General features: G+C 40.1%; 1 protein-coding gene across 7 annotated transcripts in view; it reads right to left on the reverse strand.

The window, feature by feature from the left end:
• The window catches only part of LMBR1 (limb development membrane protein 1), a 151,160-nt gene that overhangs the window by 82,308 nt on the left and 44,556 nt on the right, over positions 1-24,296 (reverse strand). For 5 of the 7 annotated variants that reach the window (XR_006214011.1, XM_042976418.1, XM_042976402.1 and 2 more), the window contains exon 5: positions 4,092-4,195. Coding sequence is in view for 6 of the 7 variants with exons in the window: in XM_042976418.1 (XP_042832352.1) it covers positions 4,092-4,195 (104 nt within the window). In the remaining variant the exon portion in view is untranslated. Of the gene's footprint in view, positions 1-4,091; positions 4,196-10,067; positions 10,183-19,518; positions 19,643-24,296 lie in introns of those variants that run through there. The other 2 variants (XM_042976433.1, XM_042976443.1) reach the window with 2 other exon arrangements.

The raw sequence follows: 24,296 nt of genomic DNA on the forward strand, positions 1-24,296 counted from the left end.
CGATCTCATGAACCGTGACATCACAACCTGAGGCCGAAATCAACAGCGAGTTGCCCAACTGACTGAGCCGCCCAGGTGCCCCACGTGTAATTGATTGTAAACTGAAAAATACGAATCTTTAAAACAACACAATTACTTTAATTTTAAAGTTTCTAAACAATTCTAATAGAGTCTAGAATGCACCTTATCTTTAAGCAGGTCTGATTGTGCTTTAGTCCAGGCCATTTCAAAATGGGAAAAATAATCTGTAACCTTAAAACCGCCCAAGATCATATGTAAATAATTAAGAGCTGACTGTACCATATTCCATAGAACATTTATTAGTGAAATGCATTAAGCTCTAGAATAATGGCAATAATGGCTAACATATCCTGGGTTGCGTTTTACATGAATAATCTCCCCTCAATTAATCCCTTAAATAATACAGTCAGGGAACCATCATTACTATACCCATTTTACAGAAAGAAACCCTGAGGCCTAGAGGAGAAAACCAGCTGAGACAATGAGCCCTAGGGCAAATCTAAATCTGCTCACTTTAGCCCTCTCAACTGCAATCTCTCTTCCACAGGCCCCTTCTCTTCCGTGCACAAAGAGCAGAATTATTCTGTCTCTTCCTCACCCCAGGCTACACCCCATCTCCCTCCCTTCTCTAACAGCTTTAAAGACCAACTTCTTAATTTGGTTCCTACAACTCCCATTCATGATCCAACTACCCAAGTCAGACAAATGGCACCCAACCATCCGAGCTCTGCCTCCTTGCCCTCCTTTCAAGCCTCTGCTGAGTTTGCTGGTCGTGTCGACTGTCCCCTACAGACATCCAGCACATCAGTCCCCGCTGAGGTCACAAAACGGAGCTGGTGATCATGAGGGATTCTGAGAAGACTAACGTAGTCAAAGATGCACTTAGAAAAAAACATTCTTTTGAGTGTGTATAGGAGACCAGAAGTAAAAAACTTAGAGGAAAGAATGCTGTACAATTGTAGGTGTGAAGTATCTTCAGTTACCTTCTTAATCCTTCCTCAAGCTGCTTCTCCCCTCTGACCTTAGTTTGTGAGAGGGAACAAGAGAACAGTGACATGTCACTGGGGTTTGTGTCCATTTTTTCTAATTCTAGAGATAGTTGGTAATTCTGCTCCAATAACTTTAGCCACGTCCCTCTTTGAGTTGGTTAGTTCACAGCAAGGGAGGAAAATAATTTGGAGACAAGGGGTCTGTCCACACTACACGCTGTTTTTTAAAATAACCTATGTAATGGAGAACTAGAATTTTATAGAAAGTATAAATTAGGTAAAGACATCAATAATGCCAAATATGAAAATACATTCAACACTGAGCTTTACCAGTTGTTTTTGTACTTGGCAAGATTACACGAGACAGAGATGGGAAGAAAGAACAATCTGCATATTTACAGCAACATCAACAGAGCGAGGTTAATGGCACGCGCTGAAACACTCGGTTACCAGAACGAGGTGCGTGACTGATTCAGTATGGTGACATCTCTACAAAACACAGCGCTTCCCATCGTGTGGTGCGTGTACTCCTTCCCTCAGTGACGTATGTTTAAACTCTGACATGTGTATTTGTCTCCATACTTAAATAAGACAGTAGATGCGAAAATCTTTTTCAAAATTCCTTTGCCAACTCCCTGTCATCTGTAGCACAAAATGCAAACCGACTGGCAGAGAGAAGAACCGAGCCCTTCAGAACTGGACCCCAACAAGCTTCCGCGCACCCTGATCTCTCCCCAACTCTCCATCCTTGAGCTAAGTGTCCGCATTCCCTCAATTCAGTCACAGTGCGTGCCTCTGCTCAAGCCAGGGGCGCCACGTTCCAGCAGCAGCCTGCTCGTCCTTCAAGACTCAGCTCAAGTGCGGGCTGACTCCTCCGGCCAAAAGCCTTCCCCAGTTCCCGAGGCGAATGGAGACCCCGCTCCTCTCGGCGCCTCCCCCTGCGGCTGGCGGTCTGAAAGTTCATGGGGCTGCATCTGTTTGTTTGCACCGTTTCTTCCTCCCTCTGTCTATCCCTTGGAGGCAGAAGCCCTGCCTTTTCAGTCCTGTCCCCAGCAAGGCCCTACAGTAGTAACACAGTGACTACTACTCAGTAGGTGCTGAGTAAAACTCTGCTGAATGAAGGAAAAGCCATCAAAAGCTTTGGCTCTAAAATTACACAGAAATTGCTTTCTCAAGTGTCTCAATGGCATCACTTCTTCTCGATGTTCATTCCTACCAGCCCTCTTCAACGTAATAGTTTACATTCCATTCTGATCGTGGTACCTTTACTAAACACGAAATCAACTGTGACTTTGCAGCTTCAAACTATTAAAGTATGGAATAACATCCGGAAAGCAGAAAGGTGCATCCACGAAAATGACACTTTATCGCCTCTCAGTGACTCTTTCCTGGTACCCTTCAACACACAAACCTAAAAAGCGTGGCACTTAAGGTTTAAAATCAGAAGACTCGGGGCGCCTGGGTGGCTCAGTCGGTTAAGCGTTCGACTTCGGCTCAGGTCGTGATCTCGCGGTTCGTGAGTTCAAGCCCCGCGTCGGGCTCTGTGCTGACAGCTCGGAGCCTGGAGCCTGTTTCAGATTCTGTGTCTCCCTCTCTCTGACCCTCCCCCGTTCATGCTCTGTCTCTCTCTGTCTCAAAAATAAATAAACATTAAAAAAATAAAATAAATAAAATAAAATAAAATCAGAAGACTCATCAAAATGTTAGACTAAACAGTTTCATTCCTAAGAAACTACAAAAAGTCATATGAAATAAAAAGTAATAAAAATTCAGTTTATGGCTTTCCTTGCCAAATTCATTTAATTGGCGTTATAGTATTGTTCAACAACAAGATGCATAGGCATACTTCCACTTCGTCTATCACAATACAAACAGAATTAACCACTTAAAAAGGCGTAACATGTCTATAAATAAACTGTAATGCAAGAACTCACTTTTACCAAAAAGTATTAACTATTTAAATCTTTGTATTATATTCCAAATGTCTATAGCAAAGAACTCCACAAGCTATAAACAGAAATATCATTCTTTCCATTTTAAAATGTTATTTTCAAAGACAGCTGAAGTTATTACCACCGATACGGTCTGGACTGATTGTTTAAGATGCAGTCTCTTGGGGGCCTGGGGAGCTCAACTGGTCAAGCGTCTGACTCTTGATTTCAGCTCAGGTCATGATCTCACGGTTTTTGAGTTGAAGCCCTGTGTCAGGTTCTGTGCTGACAGTGTGGAGCCCGCTTGGGATTCTCTCTCTCCCCTCTCTTTCTGCCCCTCCCCTGCTTGCTCTCTCTCTCTCTCAAAATAAATGAATAAATTAAAAAAAAAAAAAAGATGCAAAGTCTCTTGTTTTGCTCTTTCCTAATCTCTCACATTCACTAAGATCAGTAACTCACAGTCTTGAGAATTTGACTATCTAAAGGAGCATGTTGGATTTTATAGCATGCTACTCTCTGAAAAAAACTGGAAGTGAAATAACTTTTACATCAAGATATGTTTTAAGATCTTAAGATTTCATGTCATTCCTTTTTATTTTTTTTTAATGTTTATTTATTTTTGACACAGAGAGAGAGACAGAGCATGAGCGGGGGGAGGGACAGAGAGAGAGAGGGAGACACAGAATCCAAAGCAGGCTCAGGCTCTGAGCTGTCAGCACAGAGCCCGACGCGGGGCTCGAACTCACAGACCGCGAGATCATGACCTGAGCTGAAGTCGGACGCCCAATGGACTGAGCCCCCCAGGCGTCCCTTATGTCATTCTTTAAACTAAATGAGACAGCCTAAGAACAGCTATGTTGTCAGCTTTATTCCCTACAAACAAGTATTCTACCACGTTTGCACATACTATAAAAACATCCAAAAGTCAAAAGACAACTTCCTCCCTGTGGACACACAAGACCATTCAATATGCAATATTATTAATTCTACTGTTAGCATTATTAATATTAATAACACATTGCTATTATTACTAATTAAACTTTTTGTATTTCAGTCAAATGGTTGTTCAAGCCCACTTTCACAAGTTTAACATGAATGACACATGCTTCTTAACTTGACAGATTTAATTCCAAAACATGATTCACTTTACCTTTTTCAGGCCAGCAAAACCCTCTGATTCCAGGAAGAAAAAGGCAAAGGGCATCAGCACAAATAAACAGAGGTTGGAAAAGAGGGAAGCAAGATTCCACAGACCTATAAAGAGGGAACAAAAAGAAGAAAGATTAGAGACAGGCCTTTAAAAAAAAATTACTATGCTACATTATGATATTAGTCAAAGATGCATACTTTTTAATAAAAATAAACATCAACTTGGAGAGTAGCCTAACAAATCACCTACACTTAGAGATGAGAAAATAATTTCATATTTAAAAACACTTTTTGGGGCGCCTGGGTGGCGCAGTCGGTTAAGCGTCCGACTTCAGCCAGGTCACGATCTCATGCTCCGTGAGTTCGAGCCCCGCGTCGGGCTCTGTGCTGACTGCTCAGAGCCTGGAGCCTGTTTCCGATTCTGTGTCTCCCTCTCTCTCTGTCCCTCCCCCGTTCATGCTCTGTCTCTCTCTGTCCCAAAAATAAAATAAACGTTGAAAAAAAAAAACAAAAAAAAAACAAAAAAAAAAAACACTTTTTAATGTTTATTTGAGACAGACACAGAACACAAGAGGGGGAGGGGCAGAGAGAGAAGGAGATACAGAATCGGAAGCAGGCTCCAGGCTCTGAGCTGTCAGCACAGAGCCTGACGTGGGGCTCCAACTCAATGAGCTGCGATCGTGACCTGAGCCCAAGTCCGATGCTTAACCGACTGAGCTACCCAGGAGCATCAATAAATTCATATTTAAAATTCGTGCAACTTTGTAACCTGTACCTATTAGGAGAAGCTAACACAGAAACTAGAAACATTCTTCCTTGTGTCCTAAACAAATTCACTAAAGAGATGACAAATGCAGAGATCTAAAGATACAGTCTCTTTAGACATACTGGCACCTGAATATTTATAGGCACTAGTCTATACTGAATACTTAGTAAATGCCAGGTACTCTACCAGACATGTTACATGCATAATATCATTTAAGTCAAATCTAATGAAAACCCTAAATTAATAATCAGCATTTGCGGAGCCCTTCTGTGCCAGGCACTATTTTAAGTGATTTACTGGGATTATACAAACTCACGTACCCCTCACAGCAGTACCCCAACAGGACAGAGGCAGAGGCTGGCTAGCTACCTTGCCAAGGTTGCAGAGCCTGCCCCTGGCAGAGCTAATTCCTGGGATTTTTAAAAACCACCACAACACGGAAGTGTTAGTAAGCAATTCTAAGTGGGAAAGAAAATGTAACAGAGGTAGGCAAGCTCCTATCACCGTTTTCTGTTTTGGCACATTCTGTACTCTTTTTTTTTTTTTTTTTTTAAGGTTTATTTATTTATCTATTTTGAGAGAGAGACAGAGCGAGAGAGAGAGACAGAGCGAGAGAGTAGTGGAGGGGCAGGGAGAGAGGGAGAGAGAGGATCCCAACTCGGGGCTCAATCTCATAACCCTGAGATCATGACCTGAGCTGAAATCAAGAGTCAGATGCTTAACCAACTGAGCCACCAGGCACCCCACATTCTGTATTCTTCTACAGTCACAATAAAAAGCTACTGAAACTATAATGAAAACAGATTTAGAAAAAGAAGCCTTTAAGTCTGTCTTTGGGATTATATGTGGCCAAATATCTTACACCTTTATACATCTTTTTTAGGTAAAACACTCAAATTTAAAAGTGATTTTCAGGAGTACCTGGCTAGCTCAGTCAGTACAGCATGTGGCTCTTGATCTCAAGGTCGTGAGTTTGAGCCCCACGTTTGGTGTAGAGACTGCTTAAACAAATAAACTTAAAAAAATTTTTTTTAATAAAATGGATTTTCAAAATAAAGCCTATGGTATTTATAAAATCAAGAGTTAAAGATAAAATTATGCTAAGTATAAACTCAATCTATTGCCTGAAACTCTAATTCACTGCTCTTGAACGTGGGCGACTGATGTTCTTTCAACGACCTCATTTAGAAGGCACTGTCCCAAGCAGTGGCAACACAGTAATGAACAAAACACAAACCCTCTGTTTTCACCAAAATATGGTGTGGGCAGGGGCGACTAGGGGGCTCAGGTCGGTGAAGCATCGACTCTTGATTTCAGCTCAGGTCAAGATCTCACGGTGCCTGAGATCAAGCCCCCCACGTTAGGCTCTGTGCTGGCATCACAGAACCTGCTTGGGATTCTCTCTCTTCTCTCTCTTTCCCTCTCCCGCTTGTGCTCCCACACATGCTCACTCTCTCTCAATTTAAATAATCTTTAAAAATATATATATGGTATAGACAGTCTTTTCAGTCTCAGCCATTCTAACAGGTGCACAGCAGTGTCTCCTTACTGTTTTGATTTGCATTTCTCGGGGCACCTGAGTGGCTCAGTTGGTTAAGCGTCCAACTCTTCATTTGGGCTCAGGTCATGATCTCACCATTCATGAGTCAAAGCCCCAAGTCAGGCTCTGCACTGACAGATCCTCTCTCTGCCCTTCCCCAGCTCATGTGTTCTCCCTCTCCCTCTCTCACACAAAATAAATAAACTTTAAAAAAAAAAATACTTAATTTGCATTTCCCTAATCAATAAATAATGACGTGAACATCTTTATGAACTTATCTGTCATCCATTTCTATCTTCTTTGGTGAAAGTGTCTCTTCAAGTCTGTTGCTTACTGTTTCATTAGATTGTTTGTTTACTTACTATTGAGTTTGGCAAGCTCTTTATATACTCTGAATACAAGTCCTCTATCAGGCATATAATTTGCCGATATTTTAACCCCATCTGTAGATTGTCTTTTCACCCTTTTAAACAAGTATCTTTCAAAGAACAAAATTTCTTTTGACAAAGTCCAATTTATCAACTTTTTCTTTTACAGACCATGCTTCAGACAAGAAATTATGGTCTATCCCAGTCTCATAAAGACTTCCTCCTATGTTTCTTTCTACAGGGGTTACAGTTTTAAGATTTCCATTTAGACCTATGATCCCTTTGAATCACTTTTTGTACATGGTGCCAGGTATGGACTGAAGTTCAGTTTTTGTCTATGATTATCCAATTGCTCCAACACCATTTGTAGAAAAGATTACCCTTTTTCCACCAAATCGCCTTTGCACCTTCGTTGGAAGTAAATTGACAATATATGTGTAGATATATTCCTGGATCCTCTATTTCATCAATTGGATCTATTTATCGTTATGGTGATACCACACCATCTTGATTAATATGGCCTTAAAATTCGAGTTGGGTAGTAAGTCTTCCAATTTTGTTATCTTTCAAAGTTGTTTTGGCTATCGTAAGTCCTTTGAATTCCCATCTGAATTTCAGATCAGGTTTTCAATTTCTACCCCCAAAACAGTGGGGGAGGGGGGAGGGCTGCTAGGATTCTGAATGAGATTGCATTGAATCTACAGACCAATATGGGGAGAAGTGACATCTTAACATTGTCTTCTGCTCAATGAACATGATATATCTCTCCATTTACTGTGGTATTCTTTAAGTTTTGTCAGCAGAGTTTTAATAGTGTATAGTATATAGGTCTCACACATCCCTAAATATATCATATTTCTGATGCTACTGTATACAAATGGCACTTGTTTTTTTTAACCAATTTCCAATTATTCATGGTTAGTACATATATAGAAATGCAACTGAGTTTTGTGTATTTATCATGTATCCTGCAACACTGTAAACTCATTGATTCTAATAGCTTTTTAATAATATATTCCATCACAATTTCTATATAGACAACCATCTCATCTGTTAATACAGCTTCACTTTTTCCTTTCCAACATCAATGTCCTTTATTTTCTAAAAATCACCAGAATTCAGAATACTGAACAGAAGTGGTGAGAGGGAACATCCTTGCCTTGTTTCTATTCTCAGGGAAAAGCATTCAGTTTACTACTAAGCATGATGTTATCTGTAGGGTTTTTACAGATGCTCTTCACTAGGATGAAGAAATTAAATTCCCTTTCATGCCTAGTTTGCTGAGATTTTATCAAAAATGGATGCTGAATTTTGCTCTTCTGCATGTGCTGTGGTGACTTTTCTTTTTTAGCGTTGGAATATGGTAAATTACATTGATTTTTCAAGTCATGATGTATTATCCTTTTCATATATCGTCACATTTGATTTACTAAATTTTGTTTAGAATTTATGCATTTGTGTTCATGAGGGATACCGGTCTGTAGTTTTCTTTTCATGTAATGTCTGTCTGGTTTTGGAATCAGGGTAATGCTGGGCACAATGAATTAGTAAGTACTCCCTCAGTTTCAATTTTCTGAAAGAGTGTGTAGAACTGGTATTGCTTCTTCCTCAAATATTTGGTAGAAGTGACAGTTAAGTCTTCTTGGCCTAGAATTTTATTTGTGAGAATGTTTGTAACATTTCTACAATGTCCGAGAGACTTTAGTAATTTCTGCCTTTCAAATTTTTCCATTTCTCTAAGGGGTTGTATTGGCATAAGGTGTTTACAATGTGCACTAATAACCCTTTTAATACCTGTAGAATCCATAGTGATGTCATCTCTCTCATTCTTGATATTGGTAATTGGTGTCTTTTGTTGTTGTTGTTGACCACTCTGGCTGCAGCTTAATCAATTTTATTGATCTTCTCACTTTCTCTATATTTTCTCTGTTTTCCATTTCATTGATTTCTACTCTTATCTTTTTTTTTTTTTTACTTCCAATCTTCTTAATTTGGGATTCATTTCCTCTTCCCGGTTTCTTAAGGTGGAAATTGTGGGCACTGATTTGAGACCTTTTTTCTTTTCTGCTTCAGGCATTTTAGTACTATAAATTTTCATATGTTTTAAATGCTTGTTAGTTCAAAGTACTTTCGAATTTCCCTTTCGATTTCTTCTTTGACCTACTAGTTATTTAGTTATCAAATAATTGAGGGATTGTCTATGTTTCTGTTCCTGGTTTCCCATTTAATTTCACAGTCATTAGAGAACATATTTTGTATGACTTAAATTCTTCTAAAAGTTCTGAGACTAAATAGGCAAAGAATATGGGCTCTCCTGATAAATGTGCCTAGGGTACTTGAAAATAATGTATATTCTACTACTGTTGGGCAGAGAGTTCTATAAATGCAAAATTAGTTAGGCCAAATTAAGAGTGTTATTCAAACTTTCCATCTTGTTAATTTTTTCCTAATTTGTTCTATCAATTATTAAAAAGAGAGCAGCAATAAATCTGAATAATACTATGATTTTGACTATTAATCCTTTCATTTCTGTAAGCTTTTCCTTGATGCATTTAATAGCTACTTATTAGGTAGATAATGTTTATGTTTTGATAAATGAACTCCCTCATCATGATGAAATGATCTTATTTATGCCTAGCAAAATCGATACCTTTTTCTAATAATAATGTAACCATTCCACCTTTCTTTTTATTACAATTAGGATGGTATACCTTTTTTCTCCTATTGCTCCAAGCCTATTCATGCCTTTATATTAAAATGGGTTTTCTGTAGGCAGCATATACTTGAGTCTTTCCTTTTTACTCATTCTGACAATTTCTGCCTTTTTTTTAGATTTATTTATGTTTATTTATTTTTAAGTAATCTTTACACCCAATGTGGGACTCAAACTCACAACCTTATTCATTTATTTATTCATTCATTCATTTATTTATTTATTTATTTATTTATTTATTTATTTATTTATTTATTTTTAAGTAATCTCACACCCAACGTGGGACTCAAACTCACAACCCTAAAATCAAGAGTCGCATGCCCTTCCAGCTGAGCCAACCAGGCACTCCCAGTCTCTGCCCTTTAATTGGAGTGTTTAGACCATTAATGTTTACTGATATGGTCAGGTTTAAGTCTATCAGTTTGCTCTTTGTTTTCCATTTGTCCCATTTATCTTCCCTTTTTCTTCTTTTCCTGCGTGCCTTTGGATTAACTTTTTATGATTCCATTCTTTCTTACAGTTGCTTACTAACTCTATCTCTTTGTTGAGCTATTTTAGGGTTATTTGCAGGTTTATCACATACACCTTACCTCATCACAATCTGCTTTTAAGTGATACACTACTTCATGTACAGAATAACCTTAAAAACAGTGTATTTCCATTTCTTTCCTTCTTCCTTTGTGCTATTGTTGTCATGCATTTTACCTGTGCAGATTATAAAATCACAACACATTACTATTTTTTAAACAGCCAATTATCTTTTTAAAAGACTTATATAATAAAAAGGGGCACTTGAATGGCTCAGTCAGTTGAGCATCCAACTGTAGCTCAGGTCACGATCTCACGGTTCATGAGTGCAAGCCCCACATCAGGCTCACTGATGTCAGCCCGTGAGCACAGAGCCCACTTCAGATTCTCTGTTGCCGTCTCTCTCGGTCCCTCCCCTGTTTACACTCTCTCTCAAAAACTAAATAACACATTTTTTTAAGACATATAATAAAGAAAAACTTTTATATTTTACAACTGCCACTTCTAAAGTGCTCTTCATTCTGCTTTGTAGATTGAGATATCTATCTCCTACTGATTTGCTTCTGCCTATAGGACTTCCCTTATTTTTTGTAGTATAGGTCTGCTCATGAATTTTTACCTTTTGTGTATCTGACACTGTCTTTACTTTGCCTTTGTTTTGGAAAAATATCTTCACTAGATTGAGAACTAAGTTAGTAGGCTTTTTTCAGTGAAGATGCTCCACTGTCATCTGGCTTGCATTATTTCTTCCAAGAGATAAGCTGATTCTTACCATTGTTCCTCTGTACTTTCTATGTCTTCCTTTCTGAATGCTTTTAAGATTTTCTCTTTATCACAGGTTTTGACCAATTTGAAGCATCTTGGTATAGTTTTCTTCATCTTTCTTGTGCATAGGGCTAGTTGAGCTTCTTAGATCAGGGTTTATAGTTTTCATCTAATCTTGAAATCTTTCAGTCATTACTTTTTCAAATATTTCTTCTTAATCCTCCCTTCTTTAAGGACATCAATTATATCGGGGTGCCTGGGTGGTTCAGTCGGTTAAGTGCTGGACTTCGGCTCAGGTCATGATCTCATGGTTCATGGGCTCAAGCCCCGCGTCAGGCTCTGTGCTGAAAGCTCAGAGTCTGGAGCCTGCTTCAGATTCTGTGTTTCCCTCTCTCTCTCTGCCTCTTCTTGGCGCTCTCTCTCTCTCAAAAATAAATAAACGCTAAAAAAATTTTTTTTAAAAAGAACATCAATGATATCACTGATACCCTGGTCAGTTTTTCAGTCATTTTTTTCCCCTCTGTGTCTTTCTTTTTTGAACAATTTTCTATGGCTATGTCTTCATGTTCACTAAGCTCTTTTGCAATGTTGTCTGTTTTTATTCCATCCAATATATTTTCATGTCACACATTATAGGTTTAATTTCCAGAAGTCTGATTTGATTATTTTTATATATTCCCTGTCTCAATATGGTCCATCTCTCCTCTAGCTTCTGGAACATATGAGACAGGGTTATAAGAAATGCATTACCGTTCTTATCTGCCAATTCTGAATCTCTAACAATTGTGTGTGATTTATTTTCTCATCATTATAGGTTGTATTTTTCTGCTTTGTACTCAGCTACAGGCTCAAGGTAGGCAGAGCAACCCCCCAAAGATGTCCACATCTTAATCTCTAAAATCTGTGAATATGTTATAGTCCATGATTTATTAGTTTTCTAGGGCTGCTCTAACAAAGTACCACAAACCGCATAGCCTCTGCCAACAGAAATTTATTTTTTTTCCCAGAAATTTATTATCTCACAGTTCTGGAGGTTACAAGTCCAAAATCAAGGTATCAGTAGGGCTATATCTCTTCTGAAGGCTCTAGGGAAGAACCTTTCCCTATCTCTTCTGGTAGCTGCATTCCTGGGCTTATATGCAGATGCATCAGTCCAATCTCGACCTTCGGCTTCACGTGGCCTTCTTCATGTGTCTGTGCCTCTGTTTTATTTTCTTATAAGGATACTAGTAATTCGATCAGGGCTCACCCTAATCCAGTGTGACCTCATCTTCACTAATTACATCTGCAGACCTTATTTCCAAAGAAGGCCACATTCTGAGATCGTAAGTAGACACGAATGGGGGAAGAGGGGTGCGCACAGGAGAGGGCCACTATTTGATCCGGCATACGTGCCAAAAAGACTGCAGATATATTATTAAGGTTATGGACTTTAATATAGGGAGATAATGAGAGCATCTCAGATTGGCCAGGTGGGTGCAACCTACCCAACTGGACCATTTAGAAGCAGAGAACTTTCTCGATCTGAAGTCAGAGAGAAGCAGCAGAAGGGTCAATCAGGGAGGAACTCAACCCACCTTTGCTGGAGGTGGGTCACATGGAAAACGTAACAGGTGGGCAGCCTCTGGGGCAAAGACCAGCCACCTGGCACGCGACGGAGGGCTTCAGTCTTACAATCACAAAGAACCAAATTCGGCCCATAACCTGAAGGAGCCTGGAAGCAAATTGTTCCCCAGAGCCTCCAAAAAGGAATGCAACCTTGTGAAAACCTTCATTTCAGCTTTCTCCCCCGCCCCCCAAAAAAGAACATGAGTTTAATAAGATCTTACTAAGAGAAACGTTGAAACTGAGAATATGACAGCCCACTGATTCTATCCATCTGTAAAAGATGTCTCTCTCCTTTCTAGTACTCCGCCCAGCAGCCTGCACCCCCAGCCCCGCCGCAGCACCCTGGAGCAGCTGCAGGACTCATCTGTCCTAAATCGCTCTTCTTCATTGCCTATGTTTTCGCGAACACTTGGTCGTTGCAGGTGAGAGGGTACAGATGGTCCCTCTTACTCCATCTTGGCCAAACTATATTTAGCTTTTAAAGTGTTTCTCTACCAACACTTGAATGCTGATTTTTTTTTCATTTTTCTTACTTCACACGTGAGGCTTAGTTTTTGATAAAATACAGGGAAAGTTCTGGGCATAAAACAGCACAGCAGAGCATTCTTTACTGTCTTCATGTATTTGTTAATCTTTAAAAAATTGTTTTTAACCTGTAGTTACCCACTGTTTCCAGTTGATTTCCCAGACACTGACTGATGTCCTTGTGCCTTTTTCAAATTGTTTCAGCACACAACTCAACAACAGAATAAAGCCTAAACCTCAATTCCTTTGCCTTGGTTTTCTCTTACAAGATAAAATTGTTCCCTCCTGTGATATATCCACTCTCTTTACTCTCTTGCCCTAAATTCCTGAAATTTAACTGTTCCTGTATACATTCTACAGTGAGCCTCTAGGATCCTTCACAGAACCATCAAGCTTATTCTTCTTTTTCCTTTTTCTATACCCTTTCCATTATATTCTTTGATACATTTAGAAGGTGTACTCTAATAAAACGATGGTGTCATAAAAACATATTAAACATAATAATGAAATAATTGCAAAGCCTCACTTTGTTAAGCTCTTATTATGCTATTCAATATCTGTTACCCTCAACTTAGATTCAGAAAGAAAAAAAGACCATAACCTACGGAAAAAAAATGTTTTCTATCTTCTCAAAGAATTGCTTTCAATAAAAAGGACACTTCTTCCTGTTTGTAATGGTCTAAATAAAGAACTCTTTATTTTAACAAAACACTTAAGCAGCATAGACACAACATTTTTAAGATTCTAAAATTAAACTTGATTCAAAATAAGCTAAAGTTTAGAGGCGCCTGGATAGCTCAGTTGGTTAAGTATCCAACTTCGGCTCAGGTCATGATCCCACGGCGCATGAGTTCGAGTCCCACAATCAGGCTCTGTGCTGACAGCTCAGAGCCTGGAGCCTACTTCAGATTCTGTGTCTCCCTCTCTCTCTGCTCCTCCCCTGCTCACTCTCAAAATAATAAACATTAAAAAAATTGTTTTAATAAAATAAGCAAAAGTTTACTTTTATTTTAATGCACCAAGAATAACAAAGAAATAATTTTGGAGCAAAAAAGAACTTGGAGATCCCCTTGTTCAACCCACCCAGAAACCAAACTCTTTTTTAAAAGAGGTTAAATAAATGCCACACAAATTCCAGAAGTTACAAATGAGAGGGGATTAGATCCAAGATCTCGTCCTCTTTCTGAATTGCTGTATGGTATCTCACACTTTACATTCTGGATGAAAAAGGCACAATATTTTGAATTTTGTAAAAACAGCAATATTGCTGAAATACTGCTGAAAAGAGCAATCAGTTTAATAAGATTTTACTGAAGATTAAACTGAGCATATGACAGCCTATTAATTCTATCCATCTGTGTAAAACAAAACATAAGTGAGCTTCTGATCAGTTGGTAAGACATTAAAACAGAATTAAAAACTTCTACATGTGTTTATATGTATGCACATGTACATCCAAGCCTTTTTAAAAAATATTTACTTGGAGAGGGAGTAAGAGAGAACGTGAGTGGGGAAGTGGCAGAGAGAGAGGGAGACAGAGAACCCCAAGCAGCCTCCACGCTCTGTGCGGGGCCCAGTGCAAGACTTGATCCCATGACCGTGAGGTCACAACTTGAGCTGAAATCAAGAGTTGGAGGGTTAGCCAAATGAAACACCCAGGCGCCCCCACACCCAAGCTCTTATTTATTTATTTACCCACCCACCTACCTGTTTTTTGAGAGAGAGAAAGAGCGTGCATGCATGTGAGCAGGGGAAGGGGCAGAGGGAGACAGACACAGAGAGAGAGAATCCCAAGCAGGCTCCATGCTCAGCACAGAGCCTGATACGGGGCTCAATCCCAAGACCCTGGGACCATGACCTGAACCAATATCAAGGGGCTGACGCTCAGGTGACTGAGCCACCCAGAGGCCCCATTCAAGCCTTCTTAAAACACCAAATACAGAAAGGTTTTAACAAATCCAACTTCAATAAAACACTGAATGCAGTATATGTACTTTGCGTACTATAATATCCTCTGACATAACAAGGCATTCGTACTATTCATGATTTAAAAGACTTTTGGGGCGCCTGGCTCCCAACTTGAGCTCAGGTCACGATCTCACGGTTCGTGGGTTCGAGCCCTGTGTCGGGCTCTGTGCTGACAGCTCAGAGCCCAGAGCCTGTTTCAGATTCCATGTCTCCCTCTCTCTCTGCCCCTCCCCTGCACGTGCTCGCTCTCTCTCTCGCTCTCTCTCTCTCTCAAAAATGGATAAACATTAAAAAAAATTTTTTTTAAAGACCTTCCCAGTCCCGATGGCAGATGTCTGAGTGAGTGGCACTTTATGTCTAAGTTTGCATCTATCAGCTATATATGACCTGGAAAAAGAACTTCTGCTCTGTTTCCTCGTGTATAAAATAGGCTACAACTTAACTCACAGGGCTCTCCTAAAGAAGACAAATAACATACCAAATACTAAACAAATGTCAGTGCCTCCCCCCACTTGCCCTGTCTCAACATAAAACACAAATGCTCCAAAAAATTGAAAAATTCTAATGCACGCCAGCAATTTGACCAGATAAAGACAAGAATGTAATGTGAGTTACAGCTAAAATTAGCTCTCACCCCTTTCCCAAAGAATTATTCTCATTAATTATACCCCAAAAAGCTTACAAAACAAAAACCTATATACACATGACATTAAAAATACATAAAAACAAATGACAAAAAAGTAGATACAGAAAATAAACTGTAAAGAAATACACCAAATTATTAACAATGCAAATGTAGTAAAATCAGGGATGATTTTTCTTCCTGCTTTCCTACATATTCTAAATTTTCCATAAGGAGCACATAAAGATCCTTAAAAAGAATGAAACATATTTAAACCTCTTTGTGAAACTCAAAATTCTCCAAATCCCTGTTAGGTAACCTTCCAACAAAATGCATAAAGGCAGAGGTGACCAAACTGCACTGAGATGCGGATACGATCTGGGCTCTCAGCCCTGCCTTCCACTCTCTATTCACTAGCCTCAGTGACTACACAGGTCAAATCCCAGCCTCAGCCAAGTCACAAATTACCACTTGGAGCGCAAAGCTTTCTCTCAAATAGTTGTACCCATGAATATAAACCCTTGAATGCTTAGAATCCACTATACCTTTCCAACGGCGCGAACATTTTTACTTAATTTTTGTAGTGTGAAACAATCAACTATCATTCATAGCACAGAATGAGACTTTCTTATTGTTGTTGAGTTATAAACATACATACTTCCAGAATTCATCATTCTGATCATATATGTCCCTTTCATGCAGGGACAACACAAGCTCAAATGTTTCTCTGAAAATCAAAAGTGAAGAAATAAAACTCTGCCTTGGGCAAAAACACAAATCAGAAAAAGTATCTACTCTAACCCACACACTTAAAATGAAGACAGTTGGGGCACCTGGGTGGCCCAGTCAGTTAAGCGTCTGATTTTGGCTCAGGTCATGATCTCACAGTTCTTCGGATTCTGTTCTCCCTCTCTCTCTGCCCCTCCCCTGCTCATGCTTTCTCTCTCTCTCTCTCTCTCTCTCTCTCTCTCTCTCAAAAATAAATAGACATTAAAAAATTTTAGTGAAGATAGTAAGAGAAAGCTAAACAAAGAAATCGCTATCAACAGGTATCAACAAGCAGTGGTGTCTACAGAGCGAGTGCAGACAATGCTGAGTACGATCACAAAGATTCTGAATCCCAACTCTTCAGTGTGACATGAACTTAGAGGCCTACTTTCACGTACCGAACTTGATATATATGTGACGTGTGTGTGTATGTATGTGTATGTGTGTGTTATTTACATTATATAATATGTACGTTATGCATTATATATGCATATACATATAATACATATATGTGCATATATCTAAACTTTTCCCCCCAACTGCTCTTTTCCCAGGAGCCTCAACATTACCACTAATGGTTTTGACAACCACAATTGTAGAAAGGGATATAAAGTGATACAGAACCACCACAGCTGTTTATTTTTGCAAGAAATACTCACTTAACACAAAGAATTTGAAAGGTGATGGTCTTATCTTAACAGGATAATCATCTACATAGGTAACCATCTTTTATTTATTAAAAGTCTAAATAATTAAATGCAAAAAATTAAGTTTATTAACCAGAGTAAATAAATGTGAAAGCTTCAGACTTAGCTTATTCTAATTTAATTATCAAATCTATAACATAAAATTTAAAGTTAGTATGAGAAGAACATCTAATATGTAGAAAAACAATATATCTAATATACATTCCTAAGTAGTAATTATATTCTTGGCAACTTTGTAAGACGTAGTAAGTTTCCAGCATCTTACAAACATATATCAGACATATATACGTTAATATCCCTTTAGAGTTATTCTATTAACTTTGATAAAACTTTCCTAATTTTAAGTTAGGGCTCATATATATCATATAATTTATTACATGTTATTACATATCCATTTATAAAATAAAAATAAATATTAGTCAAAATTCTCTGCTTCAAAAAGCTAAAATGACATGCTTCGATATAATAGAATAGTACAACCCTAAAAATTCAAAAACCTTGTGGTTTGTCTAAATCAGTATTAGTGACAGTGTTTTTGAAAGATGTCCTGTGCCTATTCCCCAAAGAAGTATCTGAACTTAAACAAAGGTTATTTAATGATCCTAGAATAGTCTTTTGGGGTTTGGGGGTTGGGGGTTTGTTTGGTTTGTTTTGTTTGGAATACTTAGTTTAAAACCAAGCCAAACCAAAGGGAACTGCCAGATTGCCACAGGATGCGTTAACTTCTAGCTCCATCTGCTGGGGTCACAAAATATCCCCAAATCCGACATAATACTATGAAGCAAATGATCTATCACTTTTCAGCACACACACCAAAAACTTCATGAATTTAAAACAGAAAATCAATCAGAGTTCAGCCATATTAAATGACAAATCTAAGTTAAAATCAACCTTTCAGTAGAACTGAGGACCTAATCCAGCTGTCAAGTTATAGAACAAAAAATCCTACCAAGAAAGCAGAAGCCTTAGGGAAAGACTACAAGGTTGCTTTTGAATAGGAAGTATTGTGTAAAGTTCAGAATTAGAACAGCTTCTATTAGAAGAACAAAAAATAAATAAAAACAATTTTAGCAACGAGTTATGAAACTTTTAACCTTAATGTAAGTTTTTTCTTGTAACAAAAAAGCAATACATCTCCATTACAGAAATACTACACAACACAAGCACCAAAACAATGTTTATATCCTCTAATCAATCCTACCACCCAGAGGAAGGCATTTTTCCAACATCTTTCTCTATCAACAAATATTCTTCTACATCATCATCTATAAATAGCAAAAAAAAAAAAAAAAAGCACTCCACTGTTCAGATCCACCAAAATTTAATTAAGCAAATCTCTTACTTTGAACACTTAGATTTTTTTCTTTAATGTTTGCTTTTATTTATTTTTTTGAGAAAGCAAGCCCACACGCTCATGCAAGCGGGGGAGGGAGAGAAAGAATCCCAAGCACGTTCTGTGCTTATGGGTCGCAGATCTACGTGGGGCTCAATCTCACGAACAGTGAGATCATGATCTGAGCCGAAATTGAGCGAGACGCTTAACCGACTGAGCCACCCAGGCACCCCTGCTTTTTAATATTATAAACAATACCTCCATTAATATCCAGTAACAAAACTGATGCATATTATGATAAAAGACTATCAAGACCAATTAACTAGAAGCTATTAGTAACATTTAACTAATAATGGTATATTAAACTTTATTAAGGACGAGTTAATATCTATACATAAGTAGATGTAATATTTATCTTCTTTTAAAGTTTGGCTGCTTATAATCTAAAAGTCTGATTTTTTTAAATCTTCTATGGAACTTGAAAATAGATAAAATAAAGATGGATTCTGTATTGTTCCTTCATGATGTCCACAATAGCATATTGTCTATTCCTGTTGAAAAAATCAAAATAAAACACATGTACCTTGCAAAGACTAGTCACTTTCATCGTGGTTATCTTTTAACAGACTGAACGTCAACTCGGCAATCACGTTATAAACACGTGTCTCTTTCTGGTGAGTATGGTGAGTATGGGCAGCTTAGCAAAAACTGGCCCCACTCAGTGGGGGGGGGATACCTCAAAATCCAAGAATTATTTCCTGATTTTATGTAAGGCTACAACTTAATTCCATCCTTCACATACCTTCCAAAGATTGACTCCTGTTTGGTTTTTAATTTTAAACTCACATTACATAAAATTACCATTTTAAAGTGAATAATTCAATGCATGTAGTGTGTTCACAACATTGCGCTACCACTACCCGCCCTCATTCCAGAACATGTCCACCACCCCAAAAGGAAAACCCATTAAGCATTTGTATCAGTTTTTCAATCTATGGAACTGAAGGGTTTCACATTTTTCTGCTAAGTTTTTCACAAGACACAAAGTGAATACAAGTAGATACTTTCTTCTGCCCATTTTTTAACGTTTTCCAATTTTAACAATAAAAATGACAATTTTATCTCCCAGGGTGCCTTTGTACATGCCCCCTTTGTACCATCCTACAGTAACTATAGTTGCCAGCATGTCATTACCGCACTAAGTGGACAGGACACACCTCACAGAATCCGGGTGACACGTGACACCTGACAAAGACCATGGGCCAAAACCGTCGATGACCAGAGGATTACCATCCTGCCTTTTTCCAGCTCCAGTATCATCTTTGCAGATCATATTTTTCAAGGTATTTTAATCATTTTCTCATTGTAGACAGAGATACGTCTTGCTACATGATAGGGATTTAGAACTAAGGTTAGTATTTTATTTATTTTATGTTACTAAATCCGGGCGAAGAGAAGTTAATGGCATTTCAAGATAATACAGTTAACGTGGAACATCTCAAATGTATGTGTCCACAATCCAGACAGTGTATTTAATTCAAACTAAATGTAGTTTTACATACTAAAGCATCATCAATACACCGATTAGCCTCCAATCCATATGATTTACACATTAAAGGCAAAAGTGATCAAAACCATCCCTACAGACAATTTTATAGGATAAGCCACTAAATTTCTTTTCAAATGAAGTTCTTTTTTCCCAAGGTGTTCCTAATGAAACACTAAATAACTTTTATTCACGCTGCAATGACTACTGAACATTTTCAGCACGGAAGTCCTGGAGCAGGTGATCCAAATTCACAAAAAGCTTAACAAAAAAAAGAAAGATAACAAGAAAATCTCATGAATGTTCCAGGATGGTAAATGACTTACAAATGAATATGGACGGTAGAACTGCGCTGGGGTAAAGGAGATCATCAGACCTCTTGAGGACTACTAAACACTGAACCCCAAACGTCACTGTGGTGCACTGTCAGAGCAGGGCTTCTGGAGTCAGCTGGTCAATGAGGGGTTGGCTGAGGTCTCACGTGCCTCACAGGGGCCTCCAAACCCGGTCCACGATCACATCCCCGGTTCCAGAATGCACAGGGACAGATCTCCCTAACAGCTGACGGAATCCCTACGCTGGCTCCCTGCCCTGTGTCGTAAGGGCTGTTATGGTGGGAAACGCCAAGCGGAAGTCCCCAGAACCGCCTCTGACTAGGAAAACAGCAAACCAAAAGCCATACCACGTCCCTGAAGGGAATGCAGAGATGAGTGCCCCCATGAAGGACCTGAAAGGTGCAGGAGCACTGACTCCCACATCCCCGAGACAGATGGACCGCAGGACAATGACAGCAGGTTACCATGAGCTTCACTAGGTGGCGACTCCAACTGCAGCCGCTGTACCAGATTTGGTTTCACTGCTTGAGTAAATCAGCACTTACCCCAGTACCCGGGTACACAGGTACTCAGGGGCACAGCAACACTGCAGCCCTCCATCACAATTTAATCTGCAGGGATCTTGAGCCCCCACAAAATGTCCCGCCGGCCCATTCTAACGATGACATTTTGCGGCCTGGATCTGGTGAGCAAGAAGTAGCACCGGCTCTAGACTTACTGGTGAGATGTTTTCACGTCGGAGGGTGGAAAATAAATCTAAGAAAAATTTAGGGGCCCCCAATGTCAGTGAAATATCTAGGGGTCCAGTGCTGTGGGGCATTTGGAGAGATGTCTTCTCAGGTGAAGAATTCGTTGCTGACTCTGGCTCCACCTACAACCGGAACAGGCACGATGCCCATGGGCTTCTTTGGACTTTGAAGGTCACGAATCTCTCATTTCAGCGTTTCTCCAGCCCATTTACCAGGTGACACCCAGAGCTGCCAGTTTGCGGTGGGGCCCAGAACGAAAGAAAGTTCTGCAACAAGCACAGGCCACCGTGCGAGCTGCTCTACTACCCAGGCCATCTGGTCTGTAAATCCACGGGTGCCTGAAGTGTCCGTGGCAGACAGGGATGTTGTGTGGAGCCTTCAACAGGTGCTACAGATGGACCACGGCACGGGCCCTTGGGACTCCGGGGTAAAGCCCTGCCATCCTGCACAGATAACCACTCTCCCTTAAGTAACACATCTTGGCCTGTCACCGGGCCTCAGCGGAGACTGAACACTTGATCACGGGCCTCCAAGCTAACCACGTGGCCTGAACTGTCCCCCGTGAACAAGGCGCTATCTGAGCCAGCGAGCCGTAGCATTGGACAGAGGCAACAGCAGCACTCCATCAGCTAAAGGAAGTGGTACGCACACGATCAGGCCCAAGCGGGTCCCGAAGGCACAAATCAGTTACGTGAAGAAGTAACCCAAACGCCCATGGGCCCCACTGCTGCCACACTACTTCTCTCCCCGAACTTGCACCTATGCACTCCTGCAGGGGTGCATGTAGGGGTGTATGTAGGGGAGATCCCTACACTCAGCTGACAAAGGAAGAAAAGACTCAGGCCTGTTCACCCAGAGCGGACGGCTGCAGCACCACAGCTCCTCCCTGGGACATCTCTGAAGGACAGCAGTGAAGGGAAACCCTGCCAATGCATTGCATGTTCAGGTAATGCACTTTGCCTGGGAGGAGAAATGGCCAGACATGTGATTATTACTATTATTCATTATTATTCATTATTATTATTATTCATGGGTCATATCCAATGATTTTGTTGGATGGTCTGGGACTAGGAAGAAACATGATTAGAAAACTGGTAACAAGGAAATTTGTGTCCCATGTGATTGCTCACCAAAAGGGGATCATGGCAGAGGAGGAGTTTAATAATCAAGTGGATAGGATTACCCATCCTGTGGACACCAGTCAGCCTCTTTCCCCAGCCACCCCTGTCACGATCCAATGGGCTCAGGAACAGAGTGGCCACGATGGCAGGGGTGGAAGCTAAGCCTGGGCTCTGGATTGTGGCCACCAGCAAACTGGCCTAATCACTCAGCAGCAAAAACCAACTGGGAGCTCAATGTGGCACCACATCCAGGGGAGATCAGCCAGCTATCTGGTGGCAGATTTATTGAAATGGACCACTCCCATCATGGAGAGGGCAGTGTTTTGTCCTTACTGGAATAGACACTCAGATACAGATTTGCCTTGAACACAAAGCTTCTGCCAAAACTACCATCCGTGAACTTCTAGACTGCCCCGTCCACCATCATCACAGCAATGCTTCACAGGAAAAGAAGAGCTATAGTGGACCCATGCCCTTAGAATTCACTGGTCTTAGGGCACCTGGGTGGCTCAGTCGGTTAAGTGTCCGACTTCGGCTCAGGTCATGATCTCGCAGTTCATGAGTTCAAGCCCCGTGTTGGTCTCTGTGCTGATAGCTCAGAGCCTGGAGCCTGCTTTGGATTCTGTGTCTTCCTCTCTCTCTGCTCATTCTTTGTCTCTCTCTGTCTCTCAAAAATAAATGTTAAAAAAAAAAAAAAAGAATTCACTGGTCTTACATGTTCCCTACCTCCCAAAGCAGCTGGTTTGACAGAAAGGTGGAATGTCCCAGTTACAGTGCCAGCTAGGTGGCGATGCTTCGAAGGACTAAGGAAAGGTACTCCAGGAGGCTGCAAGTGCCCTGAATCTGTATCCAATATGGTGGTTGGTTCCCAGGCCCAGGAATCAAGGGGGAGAAATAGGAATGGGGGTACTCACTATTATCCCTAGTGCCCACTAGCAAAACTTTTGCCTCCTGTTCCTATAACCTTAGGAACTAGTGCTGCTAGCCTAGACGTGCAAGCTCTAAAGGGAAGAATGTTTCCACCAGAAGACACAACACTGGTCCCGCTGAACTGGAAGTTCAGACTGCTGCCCAGTACTCTGGATCCTCATGCCTCTGAATCAACCAGCAAGGAAGGGAGTTCCTGTGCTGGCTGGGATAACTGGTCCTGACCACCAAGGGGAGACTGGAGCTACCCCACAATGGAGGCGAGGAAGAGTGTGTCTAGAACACAGCAAGTGCTTTAGGGCATCTCTTAGCATTACCACAATTTGGCCCCTTTAATGATTTTTTAGAAGCCAAGAAGCAAGCATGTCCAAGGTTGACAAATCTGCAGCCCCAAGACAATGCAAGGGACTAATAATAAGCACTCCCATGAATGCCATCAACAAGGTTAAAGACAGCTATGAATTTAGAGGAGAAAGATGCATTTAAAGATTTATGAAATTCACAACCTGCAGCAAAGATACAGACCTACCAAAGAATTAGCAGAAACAAAGCCAGGGGTCACAAAACCCTCAAGGAAGATTTCCAGGGCAGACAGCCCAGGCCTCCTGAGACCCATTCCTAAGAGGACATCATTTAGAAGGCTCTTCCTTAGTTCTCCAACTTTCAGCGGAAGTGGTTTTACTGGAGTTCAAAATTACTGTTTATTATTCATTCAACAAATGGCTATTAGGCAACCACTATGTGGGAATCATTGTTCTAAGCCCTAATTTATAAACAAAATAAAATATTTGAGCTTGCACACCTTACATCACAACGAGAAAGACAACCAATACAAATATATTTACTTCCAGGGTTGAGGCCTCCACATATACGGCATGTCATATGTTCGTAGCTCTTACTTCCAGTTCATGAACAAAATAAAAAGAAATGACCCTGACTTAGAGGTCATTGAGTAAGGTCATTGAGTAGAACCTGAAATTTCTATTTAGTAAAACTGGAAAGAAGGGCCAGTTCACCTGTCACACTGGTTAGCCCAGCTTGAGAGCACCTGTACTTCTGGTAAAAACACCTGGAGCCCAACCCGGCAAAACATATGCACCATAGTACCTACAGCTTCGCAGAAAGCTAGGGCCGGGGGAACCATGCCAAACAGTCTTCCGCAAACATTTTATTAGACAATGCATGCAAAAACCATTTTCTAAATCATATTTTATCCAACTATTTACTAATAACGAATAACACGTCATCTAAAACAACTCTCCAAAAATTCATAGCCATCGCTCTCCAGGTTGTCTCCTGCCTTTCATAATAACAAGT

The sequence above is a fragment of the Panthera tigris genome, chromosome A2 (assembly GCF_018350195.1).
Source record: "Panthera tigris isolate Pti1 chromosome A2, P.tigris_Pti1_mat1.1, whole genome shotgun sequence".
NCBI lineage: Eukaryota > Metazoa > Chordata > Mammalia > Carnivora > Felidae > Panthera > Panthera tigris.